The 18,321-nt window shown below is 40.3% G+C and overlaps 1 protein-coding gene across 3 annotated transcripts in view; it reads right to left on the reverse strand.

Moving 5' to 3' along the window:
• ATP8A2 (ATPase phospholipid transporting 8A2) overlaps window positions 1–18,321 on the reverse strand; it is a 345,411-nt gene that overhangs the window by 98,484 nt on the left and 228,606 nt on the right. For all 3 annotated transcript variants that reach the window (XM_075419576.1, XM_075419584.1, XM_075419592.1), the window contains 5 exons: window positions 9,576–9,650; window positions 5,590–5,712; window positions 4,458–4,536; window positions 1,376–1,437; window positions 982–1,038 (listed from right to left, as the gene is read on the reverse strand). In XM_075419576.1, the coding sequence (XP_075275691.1) occupies window positions 982–1,038; window positions 1,376–1,437; window positions 4,458–4,536; window positions 5,590–5,712; window positions 9,576–9,650 (396 nt within the window). The remainder of the gene's footprint in view (window positions 1–981; window positions 1,039–1,375; window positions 1,438–4,457; window positions 4,537–5,589; window positions 5,713–9,575; window positions 9,651–18,321) is intronic.

Here is an 18,321-nt window from a genome sequence, read left to right on the forward strand (position 1 = left end):
CTTCCCTAATAATTGAATAACCCATACAGATAGCATTTCATCTTTAAAATTCAGAACAGACATCAGCTCATTAGTCTTCAGTCCTCTGTGAGGAATGAAAGAAAACAACTAACAGAAGCAATGAGGTTGTAAGATTTAAGCCAAGCCCTTCCAAGAAACCAGTAAAATAAGAATATGTGTCCTCAAAACAGCTTGGTCTTGAGGGCAGAGTGTCTCAGTATGCCATGAAAACTAGATTCCCACCAGGTACATCACAGGGGTGGAGAAAAAGTACCTCCATGAAGATCAAATGTATCAGTATTTCAGAGGGGCTGGCGGAAAGCAGGGGAGAAACGTGTTGAACGTTCATCAGCACAGGAACCTTCCTACCTCCCATACTCTTTGGAGGTCACTGGCCTGCCAGATTCTGAGACCTACCAGTAACAGAGCACTCACTGCAAGCAAATGACACAAATCTAAGAACCAACATAATCGTGTGGCTAACAACTTTATTACTGTAAGTTTCCAAACAAAAAATCTCATCCATTGTGAAGTAACTAGTGCTTTTTACTAGCTTCAAAGGTGTTTTCAAAGCCCAGCTGTTTATCTGTGGGCGGATACCTTTCATTCCCTATTGCATTAATTTTTAAAGCAGCCGCAGAGTAGAGATCATGCTCTTGATCTACTTCCTTAAGCAATTACAGTAGTATGTTGATATCATGCAAAATTTTCTCCATTTTTCAATGTTTGGAGATGTTAGCAATATACTTTCAGTGGTCTCTTCCCACTTCTGACAGGCTGCCCTTTTTCATCACATGTATCATGTGATCTAGGAGTTAATTTTCCTCTCACATCCTGTACTTACGGAGCTTAGCAGTTTATCCTTACATGAAAGATCCAATTAAAACATTGAAGCCTCAGATGATTTTTAGTACTTCTGTATTAATACTCATTAGGGAGAAAGGTGTGCTAATAGAATAAAAGATATTGAAGAATACTTACTCTAGTCCACGCAGTTGTTTCCAAGCCAGCTTTCAGACAAACAGTGACTACAACATACTGCAAGGAAAAAAGAAAGCAGACAACTTCAGTACTAACACTCTCAAATTCAAAGGTGTTCACAGCCCAATCTCCCCTTTACAACTCAAAGGTTACTACTCCTTCAGTAGCAACCCAGGGCCTTGGCAGCGTGGGATGGGGGAAGGACAGCACAGAAGATACTGTTTGTGCATGTCTGGAAAAAAGAGAAATTAAAAAGGGGGAAAATCATGCACAGAGCTTAAGTCTGATTTTATTTTGCTCATACACTTTCTTCTGGTTTACACGATTTTCTGATGGTACGAAAAACTGCAAAGAAATTCCACCATCCAAAAGTTGCTAAGATACATAAACTTACAGTGTAAACTATGTTTCCAACAAATAAATAGTCAATTCCTTGGCCATTTGTGAATACTGCATCTGAAAGAAAAATTACCACATTTGTTATCAGTTTATCAACAGAACAGATGAAATAACAAGGAGATTTTTAGGAGAAAATAATTGGTCCCAACTTTGCCTTTTGGAATACTTAAAAGCACTTTCAGAAGCTGTGAGATAATGGCAATGCAGATGATGTGCTAAGCCAGGCCTCAGACGTGATGCTCAGACAGAGCATCCATATATGCTATATCCACAGCCCTAGCTGCCAGAAGCTGTCCTAGCAATAGGGGAAGTGTTAGCCGGACTCTACCCTTTAATTTGTCTGTAAGAGCTGAGGTATTTCAGTGTCACTTTTTCTGCTGCTGTCTGGTTTGTACTACTTATTGACAGCTCTAACAAATCCCACTATTTGCAGTGCCTGTGAAACACCAGCTGACTTGTAGTGAAATAAAGCTGAATTAAGAAAGGTCGCAAAAGATTCATCTGTAACAGACACACACAACATCTAAAATATCTTCCTGGAGGTTAATTCAGTAACTGAGCAGCAGTCTCCATGCACCCTTTCTCTAGTCAAGGGTGCACAAGGGTAAGTACATGTTAACCTATAATTTGAAATTGCCAACCCTGGCAATATTTCAAATGTCTGTTTAGTCTTTGTTAGCCCTTGTTGAATAAAACCGGAACACCATGAAAGCACATTCAACAGCCCCGCTAAGTCCAAATGAACTCACAGGAGCTTTCAAGCATGAGAAGTATTGCTATTTTCACAAGTTTTAAGACAACTGCTAGAGAAATACACAAACAGCAGGGATGAAAAACGCTCAAGATAAAACCTTGGACCTGTTCCTAAACACATACTGCCTAGCACAGTGCTTCTACTACAAAGGTACCAGTTTGTTACATTTATTCACAAAACTGGATCTGACATTCTTAGAGTCATCTACTTTCTTAACTATGTCTATATAACATTGGTCTCCAGGATCAGTAAACATTTAAGTCTATAGAGGAGAGTCAGTCCCTAACACCCTGACCTCTGTGGTGAGAAGTCTGCCCAGCTTACAGGTAAAAAGACTACATGTTTAGTCAGTACAGTTAACTCAAGCTACCTGTTACGGTTTTCTTCTACAACAGCTGCATGTGGTTGTCTCCCAAGAACTGACAGGTTGTGAACATTTTCAAGAAGTTGCTGGTTCTATATCCCTGCTTTCTTTTCTCTTTCAAATCCCAACTACTGAAAACAACAGCAGACAGACTACTCACTAACACCGCAACAGGAGCTAAAGCCTGAAAAGCCTGAAACAGCCTGGTTAGGAATTGGTTTGGTTGCTAGTCACTGGCATTTTTATCAGCCCAACTCCTCTCTCGGTACTCTGTGGCTTCAGGCATTCACCACATAATTCACAAATACCCACCAAGTTTTAACAGTCACTTCGCTCTTGCCTCTAGTGTCAATGAAAAAGGTGAAGCACACTAGAGAGCCTTCCATGTCCAGCGGACCCTGCTGATGCCAGAGTTTGTTTATTCAGGAAAAGGCATGCCTAACCACATATCAGCTTTGATAGATCTACAATAAATTGACCTAATGACTGCCAGTATATTGCTCTAGTGCAGCATCACAGTGTGTATTTAAGTGACTTACTAATTCTTGGTGTGAGTCTCAAATATTTCAAAGTCCCATTTTAATGCAGTGAGTTAATGCCTTTTTTCCAATGACTGCCATGACCTTGCACTTTGGGAGGCTAAGTAGTCATGAAAGGAATGATATTTCTGTTAATGAGAACAGTAGGACGCTCGGCGAACATTCATTTCTAAAGCTATACAAATGCCCATTCGTGGACTACATGCACTTCACATTCTAAGGCACTCAAGAGGTTAAAAATCATCCCAGTGTGAATGGCACATTTTTGTCTCTGGCACTGAAACTCTTTTTTCACTTAGAAATACAAAGAAACTTGAAAATTCAATATTCATTCCTGTTTGGAAAGCAAACTAAGCAACCTATTCAAAAGAACTCGGTTATCATTTGAGCAGTGAGTATTCCAGTCTTATTATTTCAGTTATTGAAATTAAAAGTATATTACCTATTTAAGAATTAGTTAGAAAAACATTTATCAAAGACTGAAACAAAAACTTTATTTTTCTTTAAATGTAATGACTACAGACATCAGCCCAAAATTTCTGAAGCTGGATTTAAAGAAGAGCTATCCAAGATTAACGTTTTTTATAAAAATAGTGAAATGGAACAACAAAAAACCCCAAATCAAAACAAAACCAAAATCAAGCACAGAAACTCCTCTCCCCCAAAACTGAACCGAGCTCCCAGCCCACATATGCAGGGGAAACAGAAGTCCCCTTCTTGTACTGTCCATCAGACAGCGTGTGAAGCTGCCACCAAGGACACGATACTGACTCTTTACTAAGCCAAGTAAAGAAACATGAACCTGCTTTCCAAAAGTATCTTTACCATCATGCCTCTGCTATGAGCATTCACCCTCCCTCCCTTTCCATTTTCTTTTACTTCCTCCCCAATTAATCCATCCTGGAGCTGAAAAGGTTTTCTTGAAATTAGTGTTTTCCAGGAAGGAGTTTCAGCCTTGAAGAATTCATGGGTTTAGATAATACTATTCGCCCCCACTGCCCCATAATTCCTCAACTGAGCTAGTCTTATTTCTTGCAACAGTAAAAGAACAGATTTCCCACAGCTTTTCCTGCCCACATAACTATATTGTAAAGCTCGGGAGGAACCATATGGGATTCAAAAAAAAAAAAAAAAAAAAAGGCATTGTATAGAACATTATTGAGTATTCAAGTAAGACTTTTTGGCAAAGCAGCAGTTTAATTTTTCACATATTAAGTCACTACATGAACAATAACTACATTAAATTAGAGTAAGTTCTGAAAGCCACTAGATAACTAGCTAAGTTCAGCAGCTATAGCCTACTGAACTATCTGTCAGCATTATTTTCTCGGGGCTTGTCACGACCTCCCATTCTGCAAACACACTGGGCTCTGTAAGACGGAACATCAGTTACTGACGTACGAAACAGCGAAGCCCTTACCACGCTCCAGCACTTTCAGTGGAAACCAGAAGAGAATGATGGAATGGATCAGGGCATTAATGCAGTGACCCCAGAAAACCTGAGGGAAAACAAACCAAGTCGTCAGGAAAGTCCAAAACTCTTGACCTCTCTCTAACTCCTAACAAACACTTCATTGTGTAGTTTAGAGTCAAAGTTTGTCCTGAAGTGAAATACCTAAACTTCTGCAGGATCTATTTCCTCCTACAATTTCTGCACTTTCATAAGAAAACACCAGTCCAGTTGGATGGTTATATTCTAACAACTTAATATAATAAGCAAGCACGCTTGCAATTTAAGACCTTTGTCAAATTACAGCAAACAGATGGAGTCACCTTTCATTAATTACCTCAAAGAACGATTTTAAAAGATTGATTTGATACTATAAAATGTTCTATTTCTTTTAATGAGCAAATACTTAACGCTCCATAATTTTTAACTTTCAGATCATCCTGTTTTGCACAAACTAGAGCTTGACACAATCTATAATTTCCTCTCTCAACACAGCAATCGCACAGCTTCCTTAATTCAGATGTACACTTACATGTGCCTGTTACAGAATAAAGACAGAATTCCAAATACCGGCATATTCCAGATTTTAAACAGCAAAATGAAGTAAAATGTCTTCTTCAAAACTCAAAGTCCAAATAAACGAATTGAAATTTTGTTCTCCAAAAGAACTATGGGAATAGATCTACACTAATTGCAAAAAAGCCCCCTCTTTGAGGGCATGACAACAACTTGCATATTAAATAAAATCTAGGTGATGTTACCCAGTTCCTACAAAAATCATAAACTCACCATTTATCAGTAGTTGTGAATTGAAAAACCATACTCAGAGACAAATCTCATTTTGAATCAAAGTTTATGGATATTTCAGGACCAGTTTCAGTTGAAGTCATACCAGAAAATCCTTATTTAAAAACCAGGACTATTTTTTTTCCATAAAAAAAAATACAATCCCTTGAAAAGAACTGGGAGGCAGAAAAAATCTTATTCTTAGTGGCTAGCATAAAGCAGTAGCAATGGTTTGGTAAAACTTCTTTTCTGTTGAGAAAGAGCTGGAAAATAAGAATGCTTATGGTTATTGTTAATGAAACGGACTTTCCCTTACCCTTGTGTTGAACCCATCTGCATTTTGTGTAATTTTGTATAGCTGTGGAAATCTAAGCATGCTGTCTTGAGTACACGATCGTTCAAAAATTCCCAGAGTGAAGGGTGGCAGCGCGGTGAAAATCTGCAAGGAAAGCAAATACTAATTAAAAGCAGTCATTAGTTTTCATTGGATGTCAGACAATATTTCAGTATCTAGACAGCAGCAAAGTTCCCACAGACTTCAGAAAAGCCTTATTACCAATTAGTGCGTTATTTGACATAATTTTCAGATGTCCAAACATGAATTTCAGCAATCCCTAACTCTCAAATATTGACCTACGAACAAAAGCAGCATGAAGGAAAATTATTACTATTAACCAGTTAGCTTAAACACAAGAAGTGAAGCACCAGTAGTTTCTGATGTACCAGCTAATCCAGCGAGGGTAAAACAGACTGCAAAGGAAAGACAACACGTACTTTTTCAAGAAAGCCTTGTGGGAATGGTTTCAAATACAGCTGCAATTGTAACCATAATTAAATATGTAATATGCTTAATCAAAGCTAAGTTTACAGACAAAGCAAATGTGGAAATCGCATTGAAAAGAAAATCTACTGAAAAACAAAGGCCATTCTCTGTTATGGTACTTTGGGGATTCTCCAGGCAGACATGAACTGATAGGAACAAATTAACTGCAGTATGTGTCTGTGCTACGGGCAGACGCTCAGGTGACCAAGCCTCGGAAGCTTTCCAGGGGAGGCAACAGGACACTTTGCCAGAAGCAGAGTAAATTAGCCTCTGCTGAGTCCCGCATTGCTGCTCTTAAAGTGCTTCCAGAATCTGAGGCAGCTTATTTAAAGCCAGCTTGGGTATCCCCATTTCTTGCAGTCTGCAGTGCCTGCACAGAGTGAAAATAATACCAGTGGGCATGTCTGAATACTACATTTCATTCATTTCCTTTTACATTAACAGTTTACATCGGAAAAATAATTTCTAATCCTATACACACATATTTTTAACAGTGAGAAGTGTTTTTGAGTTCAGACGCAGCTTGAAGTTATGAACTGTTTGTAGTGTGTGTGCATGCTCACAAAATTTGGGCTCTGGTTCCCACCAGCAGCGAGTTGGCAGTCAGGGAGTAGACAAAGAGCAACTCAGAGAACTAGAGATTAGTGAGAATCAATAATTACATCCCTAGATCCAACCGGGAATGTGCTGCTTTTGCTCATAAAGTGATAAACCAGATGGTTAAAATGGCAGCAGGCTGGGGAACGAAAACTAAGACCACTGGTCCAATATATTCCAAAAAGGGCACATTCTTACACAGCTTTAAGGTATTTCCCCATGTCTCCCATGTTTATTGGGGCATATACATTCTCACTTGAAATAAATTTTCTCATGCTGTTATTTATGAAGTTAAACCTGGGCAAAAGCAGGAATTACAACACTACTACGATTTCCTACACTTGATATTTTAATGATACTACTAACGAAATAAAGGGTTAATCTGCCCAGAACAGAATGACAGAGCTAAAACCACTTTGAAATCTAACCCCTTCAAATTGTGGAAGTCCCTAATATACTGCCAGCACTTCATTCTTCATGAGTCTATGTGATCACTTCTAATTTTAGAAAATACTGACCTTACAAAACAACGGTTAATTTCTACTTCATTGATTCTAGAAGACGAGTTTCATCCATGAGCATTATGTAGTGTAGGTAGATCCATCAAATCAGGTTTAAAGATAATAGATGCAAATTTCTAAACACAAATGACAGACTGACCAGCAGTCAGGAAATTAGGGTGAAGAGAATCAAGGGAGTAGAAAATCCCTGAATAAATGTCTTCCACAAAGAATATGAATCTTATGGAATATAAGGGTTTGTGCCATCGTTTTTAATCTTCATGTGACAGAAGTTAAGTGTTTCCATTAAGACTACTCAGTGATAGAGATAATTTGTTGGCTTTTTCTGTATTGCCTTATATTAGAAATGAGTCTGCTTGAATAAAAAAAATTTCCTCCCTCCAAAGAGAAATGCACAGGATTTTTCAATACTGACAAAGTATCCTAATGGCTTCTATACCCAGACACGGGGTCACTCATCAGCAACACTACAAAGAGGTAACACTGTTGAAAACACCGGCACAGATCTATGGGATGCGATGGAACTTGGTCCCAGAGATCCTCCAGACTTGCTCCCAGAGATCCTCCAGACTTTAATTAATGTTATTGATTAAATAATACTATTGATTAAAGCAATAAGGCCATGTGGTACAGTGTTGAACACTGCGGAGCACAGCAAAAATCAGAAATCACTCCTGGACTGACACATCCTGCACTTGTTCAATGAAAAATGCTGGTAACACAGCAATGCTACTTCTTGTTCTGTACCTAATGGAGCAAGCATCTGCATGACACTTCTCTGAGCATCTGTTAACGGGTCTGAGAAGAAAAATAATCAAAACTCAAAGATTAAGACTCTGTATGTATTTTGAACCTGAACAGTCAGCATAATATTCAGTACAAAAAACCAAAGATGCTTCCAGAGAGGAAATTAAATTTCATCTAGAAATTACAGAGTTTTATGAAGGTTATATTAGGGCAAACATGCATTTTCAAGGTGCAGCCCAGAAGGCCAACCATACCCCAAGCTGCACCAAAAGCAGGTCTTGGCCAGCAGGTTGAGGGAGGCAATTCTGCCCCTCTGCTCTAGTCAGATGCCACCTGGAGTCCTGCATTTAGGTCTGGAGCCCTCAGCACAAGAATCATAGAATCATAGGTTGGAAAAGACCTCTAAGATCATTAAGTCCAACTGTCAACCCAGCAACAGCGTGGCTACTAAACCATGTCCCGAAGTGCCACATCTATACGTTTTTTGAACACCTCCAGGGATGGTGACAACAGCCTCCCTGGGCAGGCTGTTCCAATGGTTCACAACTCTTTCAGTGAAGAATTTTTTCCTAATATCCAATATAAACCTCCCCTGATGCAACTTGAAGCCATTGCCTCTCATCCTATTGCTAGTTACCTGGGAAAAGAGACCAACACTTGCCTCACTACAACCTCTTGTCAGGTAGCTGCAGAGAGCAATAAGGTACCCCCTCAGCCTCCTCTTCTCCAGACTAAACAGCCCCAGTTTCCTCAGCTGCTCCTCATAAGACTTGTTCTCCAGACCCTTCACCAGGTTCACTGCCCTTCTCTGGACACGCTCCAGCACCTCAACGTCCTTCTGGTAGTGAGGGGCCCAAAACTGAACACAGTACTTGAGGTGCGGCCTCACCAGTGCTGAGTACAGGGGCACCATCACCTCCCTACTCCTGCTGTCCACTCTATCCCTGATACAAGCAAGAAGAACAGGGACCTGTTGGAGCAGGTCCAAAGGAGGCCACAAAAACAATCTGAGGGCTGGAGCACCTCTCCTATGAGGAAAAGCTGAGGGAATTGAGGCTGTTCAGCCTGGAGAAGAGAAGGCTCCCGGGTGACCTTATAGCAGTCTTCCAGTACCTGAAGGGGCCTACAGGAAGGCTGGAGAGGGACTTTTCACAAGGGTGTGTAGTGATAGGACAATGGGTAATGGCTTCAAGCTGATTTAGCTTAGATATTAGGAAAAAATTCTTCACTATGAGGGTGGTGAAACACTGCAACAGGTTGCCCAGAGAAGCTGTGGATGCCCCCTCCCTGGAGTGTTCAAGGCCAGGCTGAATGGGGCTTCGAGCAACCTGGTCTTAGTGGAAGGTGTCCCTGCCCATGGCAGGGGGTTGGAGTTAGAGGATCTGTAAGGTCCCTTCCAACCCAAACCATTCTGAGTCTGTGAAACCTATTTTTGTGATAAAAACACCATCCAAAATGATTTTTTTATCTACCCCAGTGTGGATTCAAAATGGCTTTTACAAAAGAACTCACCTTTCCTGACATGCATCGAAGACAGCTACCTATGAGCAATGGGACACAACAAAATAACATACAAGTCCCAAACACCATAAAGTCAAAAAGCTTAGCACTTACCACATTATACAGACCAATGCACCATCGCTCAAATAAGATCTGCCCAGAAAATCCATTAACGAAAGCAAACCAAAGCTGAAACAAAGAGAAGTTACAAGAAACTTTAGATTACTACTGCAGTACATGTTTCCATTCACAGTAGGGGAGAAGGATGTGGAACACACTCCACCATCTGGAGACAGCTGCTTGTCATGCTCTAAATATAATTGTCAGCAATGCCAGGCAGTCATTCTCTTCTAAAGCCTTGCATTTAAAGTCCTACAGTTTAAATACTCCCAGAGCACTGCTTATTTAAAACAAAATACTGAGGTGATGGAGCAATTTGCTGTATTTGCATCATTACTCTAAAAAAACAAATGGCCTCAAACTATTTCAAAATCCTTACTGCTGGCAAATTAACACGCTTGAAGCCAGAAGCCAACCCAGTTTCCATCATGGTCAGCAAAGACCAGAATTTTCAAGGTAAGTGTGTTTTGATGGATGCTCAGCTTGATTTGTGTGTCCTGTTTTTACAGTCCCAGAATTACAGTGATACCAACTTACCAGTTACATAATCATACTACAATCTTATTGTCCTACATGTTGTAAACATTACTATTTAATAATTAAACATTGAAAGAGGTTGCCCAAAGAGGCTGTGGAGCCTCCACAAGCCAAAACCCAATGGAGGAAGTCCACAGCAAACTGGTTTGAATTTAGTGTTCACCCTACTTCAAGCAAAAGGTTGGACTAGATGGCCTCCGAGTTGCCTTCCAACTGAGGGGATTCTGTACTGCCATTTCAGCATTTCCTTGGACCTGTCTTCCTTGAGCCTACTTCTTATCTTGTTTAAGCAGCTTTTTGAAACCAGAGCTGCTTTACTGGGTTGGAACAAAGTTTCTTTCTCAGTCAGTGGGCACTGAAAGAAGCTTAGGAAAGAATATAAGAAAGAAGGGAAAGAATTATCTTTTCCCAAGTAAATTTGAAACTGGAAGAATAATCAGCAATTTACCGGCATCCTGAAACAGTTTGCATGTGAATCATTGCGCTTCATATATACCAAAGGATTTCTGTGAATTTGTGACTGTATTCCCTTTTCAGACCCACGCTGCACCATGACACTTCGTTCAAACCTAATCCAATATTGTATGTTGGAACACTCCCCCTCTTCATCCCCTTTCAACATGTTTTGTCTTGCATTTACTTTACAAGTTCACATTGCACTGGATGCAGTCAAGTAATGCCCATGCCCACTGCCTTCTCACTGCCTGAGAGTCCATGGCACTCAGTGCCAGGCATCTTTCTGACACCATTCTGTCACTCACCTCTAGTAGCACTCTCCTACCAGCATAATTTATTCTCTGGTTCACTTGCCCAATGTTAGTGTTCTAGCAAAATAACCTCAGACAGCAATTAGTTAACTGCATTTCATCTGGCCTCTTCTCTGCTCCCACCCAAAATGGATATAGAACAACTAGGAAAGAGGACAAGAAAAGACACCGAGACTGTATTAAGACCTACAGCTGTCTTCATGGGTGCAATACCTAAACAGGCTAGGACTCTTCAGCGTGGGACAGAAACAATTTAGGGTAAGGTTAAAATTTTTAAAAGATTGACAAGAACAAGGAAAAGCTGTTCATATTGGCACTGTGGCAAGAAATTAGATTAGCAGGCTACACAAAGTGAAATGTTCTCATACAAGACATGGCTGATCTATGGAAGTGCCTAACAGACAATGCTGTGGATGCAAAAAGCAAATAGAAAAAAAAATGTCACAGAAGGAAAGCTGGAAACCAGATGAGTCTGCCAGCGAGCTACCACTGTCCACAGAACATCACAAACCAAAGTTAGCTGAACCTTTATTCTGACCCTCTACAGCTGTTCTTGCATCTATTATATCACCATTCTTGTTTAAAATTAATAATTCTAATGGACTCTCACGGTTCAGTAAGAAGTAATGACACAAATCTCAACTCCTTTGCTTATAGATATGCCTTGCACAGTAGGCCAGCTATTTAGACTTACTTCCTACTCTTAAATTTTTTTTTAACCTTCAGCTGCCCTTTATAGCAGGGACTTTCTATTGATTTCATCCTACACTATTGTGAAGTTAGTGCTTTTCTATACCTGCTGTCCTTTTTGCAGCCACTAGTTTAGAAGTGCCCTTGTAAGCTTTCTTCAGGGCCATCAGTTTCACCCCATTTCCATTTAGTTGAAACGCATCAACCCAGTATAAACCGCAAAAATATTTCTCTAGTTTCCTAAAAAAAAAATTCCTCTCTTTCACATTGTCAATCATGCACTAATTTAAATTAAAAAAGCATTTAAGTGTTCATCTCTTCAGCTCTATCCAGTAAAAGAGCAGAAGGAAGACATATTCTACATGCCAACTTTTTTCATTGCTTCTACCACACTGATGCCTTGAATGATCACTGCTCTCTAAGGACCCAATTAACAGCCCCAAGTAGCATACTGACCAGTCTTACTCTCACACTTGAAGTATTTCAACCAGCTGTACACCTCTGCTCTTCAAGTGAAAGATATTGAAGATCTTGGGTACCAAGACTGAGGTCCAAAAAGAAACCACAATTAATTTAGGGCTGTCAGGTAAGAATTTGAGGGTTTCTTCCCCTAGAAAGAAACAGAGCTTTAAAGAAGCACACTCCGAGATATTTAGCAATGATGATCTAGACATTTATCATCCCCAGGCTTCTTGCAATTAATTGCAACTATGAATGAGCGCATCAATTCTAGAAAACATAAATAGCTTGCAAATCAGAAGCCAGTCTTCCTGGCTGGCAACCTCAGTCTGTGCTCTGCTCGGTTTTCTAGACCCCACTGGGCAAAGCAAACTTCAAAGGTTTGATAGCAAATTTTGAGGTCTTCTCTGACATTGCCTCATGCTGCTTAGGAAACCATCGCTTTCTGAAACAACAGCCTCCCACAACTAGTCCTCGAGTAACAGGCATTTCTGATTTTCCATCAAGAGGGTAAAATAAAGCAGCCAGACTTTCTGTAGCTAGCCCATGGCTAGAAGGAAAGCCCCAAATCAGGCCAAGCTAACATCTTAGATTCACATTGCTCCCCCCCCCCCCCCCCGAAATATTGTATCTTCACCTCATTACTGCTATCATATACAACTTGGAAAAAACATAGCTGTTCAGATGCCTTACAAAGCAGCAGACAGACTGTCAAAGTACAAGTGAAAAACACCCCCTCAACAAACCAATTCTTTCTACTCAAAGTTCCTACCCTACCACAACTGAGTGATGCAGAGTTCATTAAAGACCCTGCTAAGACCACACCTTGAGATTTGTCTATCACTATAGAAGAATGTTACGATGGATGTGTCTGACATACATAGACATGTAGGTGTCACCATCTTTAGTCTTCTGCAGTGTCTTTCAACACTGAAAAAATTTCCTACAGAAGAGTTTTCTCCTTATTTGAAGGCTGCTATGATTTAGCAGGGCAAGAACTAACGTTCACAAAGTTCCATGTTCTGCATTATTTCAAAAGCCAAATTTGATCTGCTTTTCTTCCGGCAGGATCCACACGGGTGAAAACTAGAAGTGACCCATTTCCAACGCTTACACAAGTCTGCATGCACCACAGACTCCAAACAGAGGGCAAAAGCTGTTACAGTTACAACATACTGAAAAAAACAGCTATGCTTGTCTTCTCTAGGGATTCACCTTATCAAATGCCAGTTCACAGAAAGAACGTCGTATACTTCCCTCATTATCTTAATGTCAAGTGTAAATCAGATACACTGCCTAAAATATACCCTTATTTCGAATTTAACACAACCCATAAATTGTCACACATGGTTTAAGGACCCGCTGTCTGTAGAGAGGGTATGGCATTCTTTAAGGTCAGCAAAGAAAAAAAAAAACCCCAAACAACCGTCCACCTCAACATTCCTCTTAACACAGCGTGCTAAAAATATTTGAAGTTGCAACAACCCATGCTTGACTCAGGCTTGGTAGGAAAACTCGCCAAGTCTGGCTGGCTCGCCAAGCTCCAGGGGTTTGCAGGGCTCAACTCCAGTACTCCTATGAACAAACGGACCCAAAGTTTTTAAACTGCTTTTCTGGCTGGAAAGAAGAAACCTTTTCACTTTAACTATTACCTGGCTGCCAAAAAGCTGGAAAAGCTTATTTGTAACTCAGCTACAAAATATACATTTTTCTCCCAAGGAACATGAGGTCCAATTTAAATGTAAAGAAATTCAGACCTAAGGCTGAAATCTGGGATGATACATTGCTGTGCTTTATTCTAGCAGATACTGCAAAGATCTGCAACCAGTAGGTATTGTACACGAAGAAAGTGGAACACATTGCAAACTGAAAACTAGCCCACATTTCCTGCCTTGAAGTGTGGCCGCATTCTTTAAGAAACCCCACTGCTGAAGCCCTCGATGCCAGCTGCGGCGTGGGCTCTTTGCCACTAGAGAAGGCAGGGGGGTGAGGAGTGGGGTGGGAATCAGACTGCTGCCTTCTTCCAGAGGTCAACAAAAGCCAACAAATGGTAATACTTGGTTAATATTGACTTGAGCTGCAGGCAAACTGAGGATCTCAAGGTGAAACAGTCCCGCACTGCCGTTTTGAGCCACACAGCCCATCCACCTGCTCTGGAGTATATTTTGAGAAAAGATCAAGTATTATTTTCAAAAAATATTCCCACTTGAACAAGTTGGAAGGCAATTTTGACTGCATTATTGCTTCGTGCATAATTACCACAACATTAATGCCTGAAATAGTAGGAACTAATTTACTTAAGTGCTCTAAGGCGCTGGCATAGCAAATCATCTATTCTAAACGTGTATATTTATGATGTCTTGATAATAGACAGCTTAACGAGTACTAGAAATGTTTTCCCAATCCTGCTAAAGGGCACAGGAAGCTAATGTAGTCAGGGTATCAACAACTGCCACAGGCACCAATTATAGCCAGACTGGATGCCTTTACTGCTCAGAAATGAGTTAAATTCTCAAAATATCCTCTCTCAGCACACACGCATTTCGCATGTTCTTACCAAACAGGCTCATTTCCAGTTTGCCTAATAAAGCAAGTTTGTGTGTCTCCTGTGCAGTTCATTAATAATGTATCCTGATTAAAAATCCCTCATCACAGATGTCTGTCTCTATGTCACACTCTTATTCCTGCCCAAATGCACACAGCCTTAAAAATAATCCCTTCATTAGAGAATGAACAGCACCAATTTTATAATATAGGTAAAGAGCCTTACTAATAAGGTTTGACAGGATAGGCACAGCTGCCTGAGACTCACTTGAATTGACAAGAAGTATCTCCCTTGCTCCTTTTATACCCCCCAAATATTTATTAACTCTTTGCTGAAAAAAAGATCAATCCTTTTCAATTGAAAAGCATTTGCTCTAGGCCTGTGCATCCCAAACAAGTGCCCATCGAAGCTTAAAAAAAAACTCCTATCTTCTCCATCAGTGTTAACAATTATTTTTAAGGTTTTGTGCTGCTTTTGTCTTACGAGAAAAATCCTATGCATTTACTGCAAAGCTTGGTCAGGTAAATAGATAGCAAAGAAACCAATACAATAGAGATTTCCTGGCTTGAAAGACTAATTTATTAAATAAGCCTGAACAATTGTTATTTGTTCTATTGCTGACTACAGACAGACATTTAATATTTCCACACACTAAAGAGCACAGTTTTATAAGCTTCACCTTTCTCTGCTTTTAGAAACAGCTGCATGTTGTTTCCGTACTCCTCTCACCGATCAACTGCTAACATCTTTCCTCAAAGCACAGGTAACGTTCAACAGGAGAGGCAAGCACAGAGCAGAACAGAAGGGACAGAGGGCACGAGCATCACACCCTAGTTACACAGACTAGCAGTTCTCTTAGTTTAGATCTTCAGAACGGTTCTGAAGACTTCAAAATTATAAGAATTCATGAACCTCTTTTTTTTTTTTCCTCAGTGGTTACCACTAGATAACAACCGTGTTATCTTGCCCCAGGAGTTTTGAGCGTTGCGGAAAGATACCACATCTGCAGATGACTACGTATGTATACATCAAAAGACCTAGCCATTAAGACACAAGAAAATTGCCTCTTTCAGCAGCATTTGGCCCTTATATACTGATTAATGTGTTTAAAAAAACCCAACAAAACATAGCAGGCCATGCAAACTCCTTTCTTCACAGTGGGATGGTGTTCCTTTTTTTGTTTTCCTTGAGTATCCCAAATTACGCATTTAATATTTCAGTCACTGGTAAAATGAACATGCAGCCCATTACAATAAATTTAACAGAGAACTGTAATCTGACTTTTTCTTAATCTTATGAAACCAAGCAGAGAAAGGGCAGGATATTTCTCCAGCTCTTTTCATGTGAGGTGTTCCAGGGACTTAATATTTCTCCAGCACACTAATTCCTGCAGAAGCAGGCCTACAGTAATGTGATTAGAAATGGGCTATAGTGCCAAAGGGCAGACACACTTGCCAAAAGAGGCAGTTAAACTCAGCAGTTCCTCAGAACGTTTCCCTTAAACAAATGGAGCCAGCTCTATTCTGAATTTATTTTTCATCCTTCCTTAAATTTTCTGGCGCATTAAGAAAGCTGACACTGTTACACTAGGATTGTCTCATCATGTGTATACGTGACACTCTAGAGGTGACAAGACTCACATACAGACTTTTTAAAAAAATCAAACGAAAAAAACAACATGGCTCAGGACAGTTCAGTCAAGCCCTATCAGTACACAGAGTTTCAGCACACCTGCGTGGTCAAGGGGGTCCAAACCACGGCCAGATCAAGACTATCAAGACTGATGACTCTGGGAAGTCGCCCATCATTATCCTACAAAGTCAGCAGAGTGTCCCACTGGCTGGAAGTCAGGCTGAGATGGCTGGAAGATGCCATCGAAACAAGGCAGGAGAGCTTGTTGGCTACATCCTCCTCCCATCCCTGCTTGAGGAGCAAGGTGGGCTCAGCTGCTTGGTTGGCAAGCTGGAAACACCACACCAGGCCACTGTCTGCTGCTGAGCAATGGAAACTCATGCTACGAACTCCCAGTATGATCAGCTTGCTTTTTTTAACAAAACAAACACTACTCATAACACTCCTTTCTTCAGCAAAAAGAGAACAGCTGTCAAGAAGTTTCCATTGACATGGAAGACATGTTTATACACCCAGCAGCAGCTACTGCAGTGGTGGAGCCAATTCAGTGAGGTTAACCTTTTTTAGGTTTGACATTTATTTTTTGTTTTTTCCTCCCAAATTTGCCTAATCAACTTTAACTGCCATTGAGTACTAGCGCATCACTGTGGAATTGAGAAGTACAATGTGACTATTAATAGCCTGGCATGTATTAATGAGAATTTATGCTATCTCCCCACCATGTAATCACTCCAGACTGGTCTTGATACAACTTCCACAACTGTGTAATTGACCCACATATCACAAAGAGATAAGGACATGCTATTACATGGTTTTAAATGACCTGCTGGCTTTTCTGAAGCTAAATGGTATCTTTAAACAATGATAAAGTAATAGAAGTGTTTTGGGTTTGTTATTTTAAATTTGTTCTCTAGTGCTGAAATAAATGGATAGAAAAACCCCACAAGTTTAGCTATTTATATTAATAGGTAAGGATATATCAACAGTTTCAGCTAACTTATCCACCCGAAAATTTGCTAAGCACTTAGAATCCAGTAACAAAAATTGAATTAGGTCAGAAAGCAAGAAAAGCAGTATTTGAAATAGAAGATTAGGGAACTGTGAAAAAAGGATGTTACTACTACTACTACCCAAGTAAGGGCAATGAAAGAGAAAGAAAGCACAGAAAGGGCTACAGAAAAGATCAACAGGCCAGCAAGTCTGGTCTTGGATATGCAAGCAGAAAAAAAGCCAACAAAACACACAGTGCTCCATGAGTGAAGCTTGATAATGCCACGAGTCAGAAGTGAGGCTAAACCCACCAAGGTTCTTCAACCTGGGATGTGCACTATTCAGGCTGCAGAGAGCCCTAAAGCACACCACCACAGACCTGTAACAACAAAATACTTCAATACAAGAACATAGAGATCAGAAATTAGCACACAACATGCAAAAAAAACCCCAACATTGTATGCCTTTGGGAAGGGAGAGTGGAAACATCACAAAACAGTATCTAAATACCCACACACTGGGACCTTGCATCCTTGTGAAGCTGTATTGGTGGGACACTGGTGGAATACACCCAGTCCCACTCTAGCTGGAGTTGGCCTTACTGTAACACACATTTTCTGTCACATACATATATGTGAATGCCCTGAAGTGACCAACAAACAATCTGTTTCTCCGAAGTCACCAGTATCCTGTTTTCACACCCAGTTAGCTGAAAGAAAACAAAATCCCAAACCCAGACCTCACTCATGCAGTACCGTGGGATGGCATCACAACAACACAGGAACGCATCGTAAACATTTGTTTGAATCTAGAAGTGCTAACCCTTCATAGGCAGACGTTATCAGGGTGGAGGAAAACACAACTGAATTAGAAAAAGGACCGTATGGAATGCTGTAATTCATTAAGAGAACAGTACTACTTTTGCTTCTTCCCACAGCATTGTAAAGCTGGCGGTTTCCATTTAGCCTATACGTAACTTAATGAGAGTTCCTAATCCACATACAAATGCATTTACTTAGAGCTGCATACAGTACTATGGGCACCAACATAACTGGTGATAAATCAATATTCATATAATGTAGCTAAAATACATTTGTGCACTCATTTCTTGGATACGAAC

Source organism: Opisthocomus hoazin, chromosome 1, assembly GCF_030867145.1.
Source record: "Opisthocomus hoazin isolate bOpiHoa1 chromosome 1, bOpiHoa1.hap1, whole genome shotgun sequence".
Taxonomy (NCBI): domain Eukaryota; kingdom Metazoa; phylum Chordata; class Aves; order Opisthocomiformes; family Opisthocomidae; genus Opisthocomus; species Opisthocomus hoazin.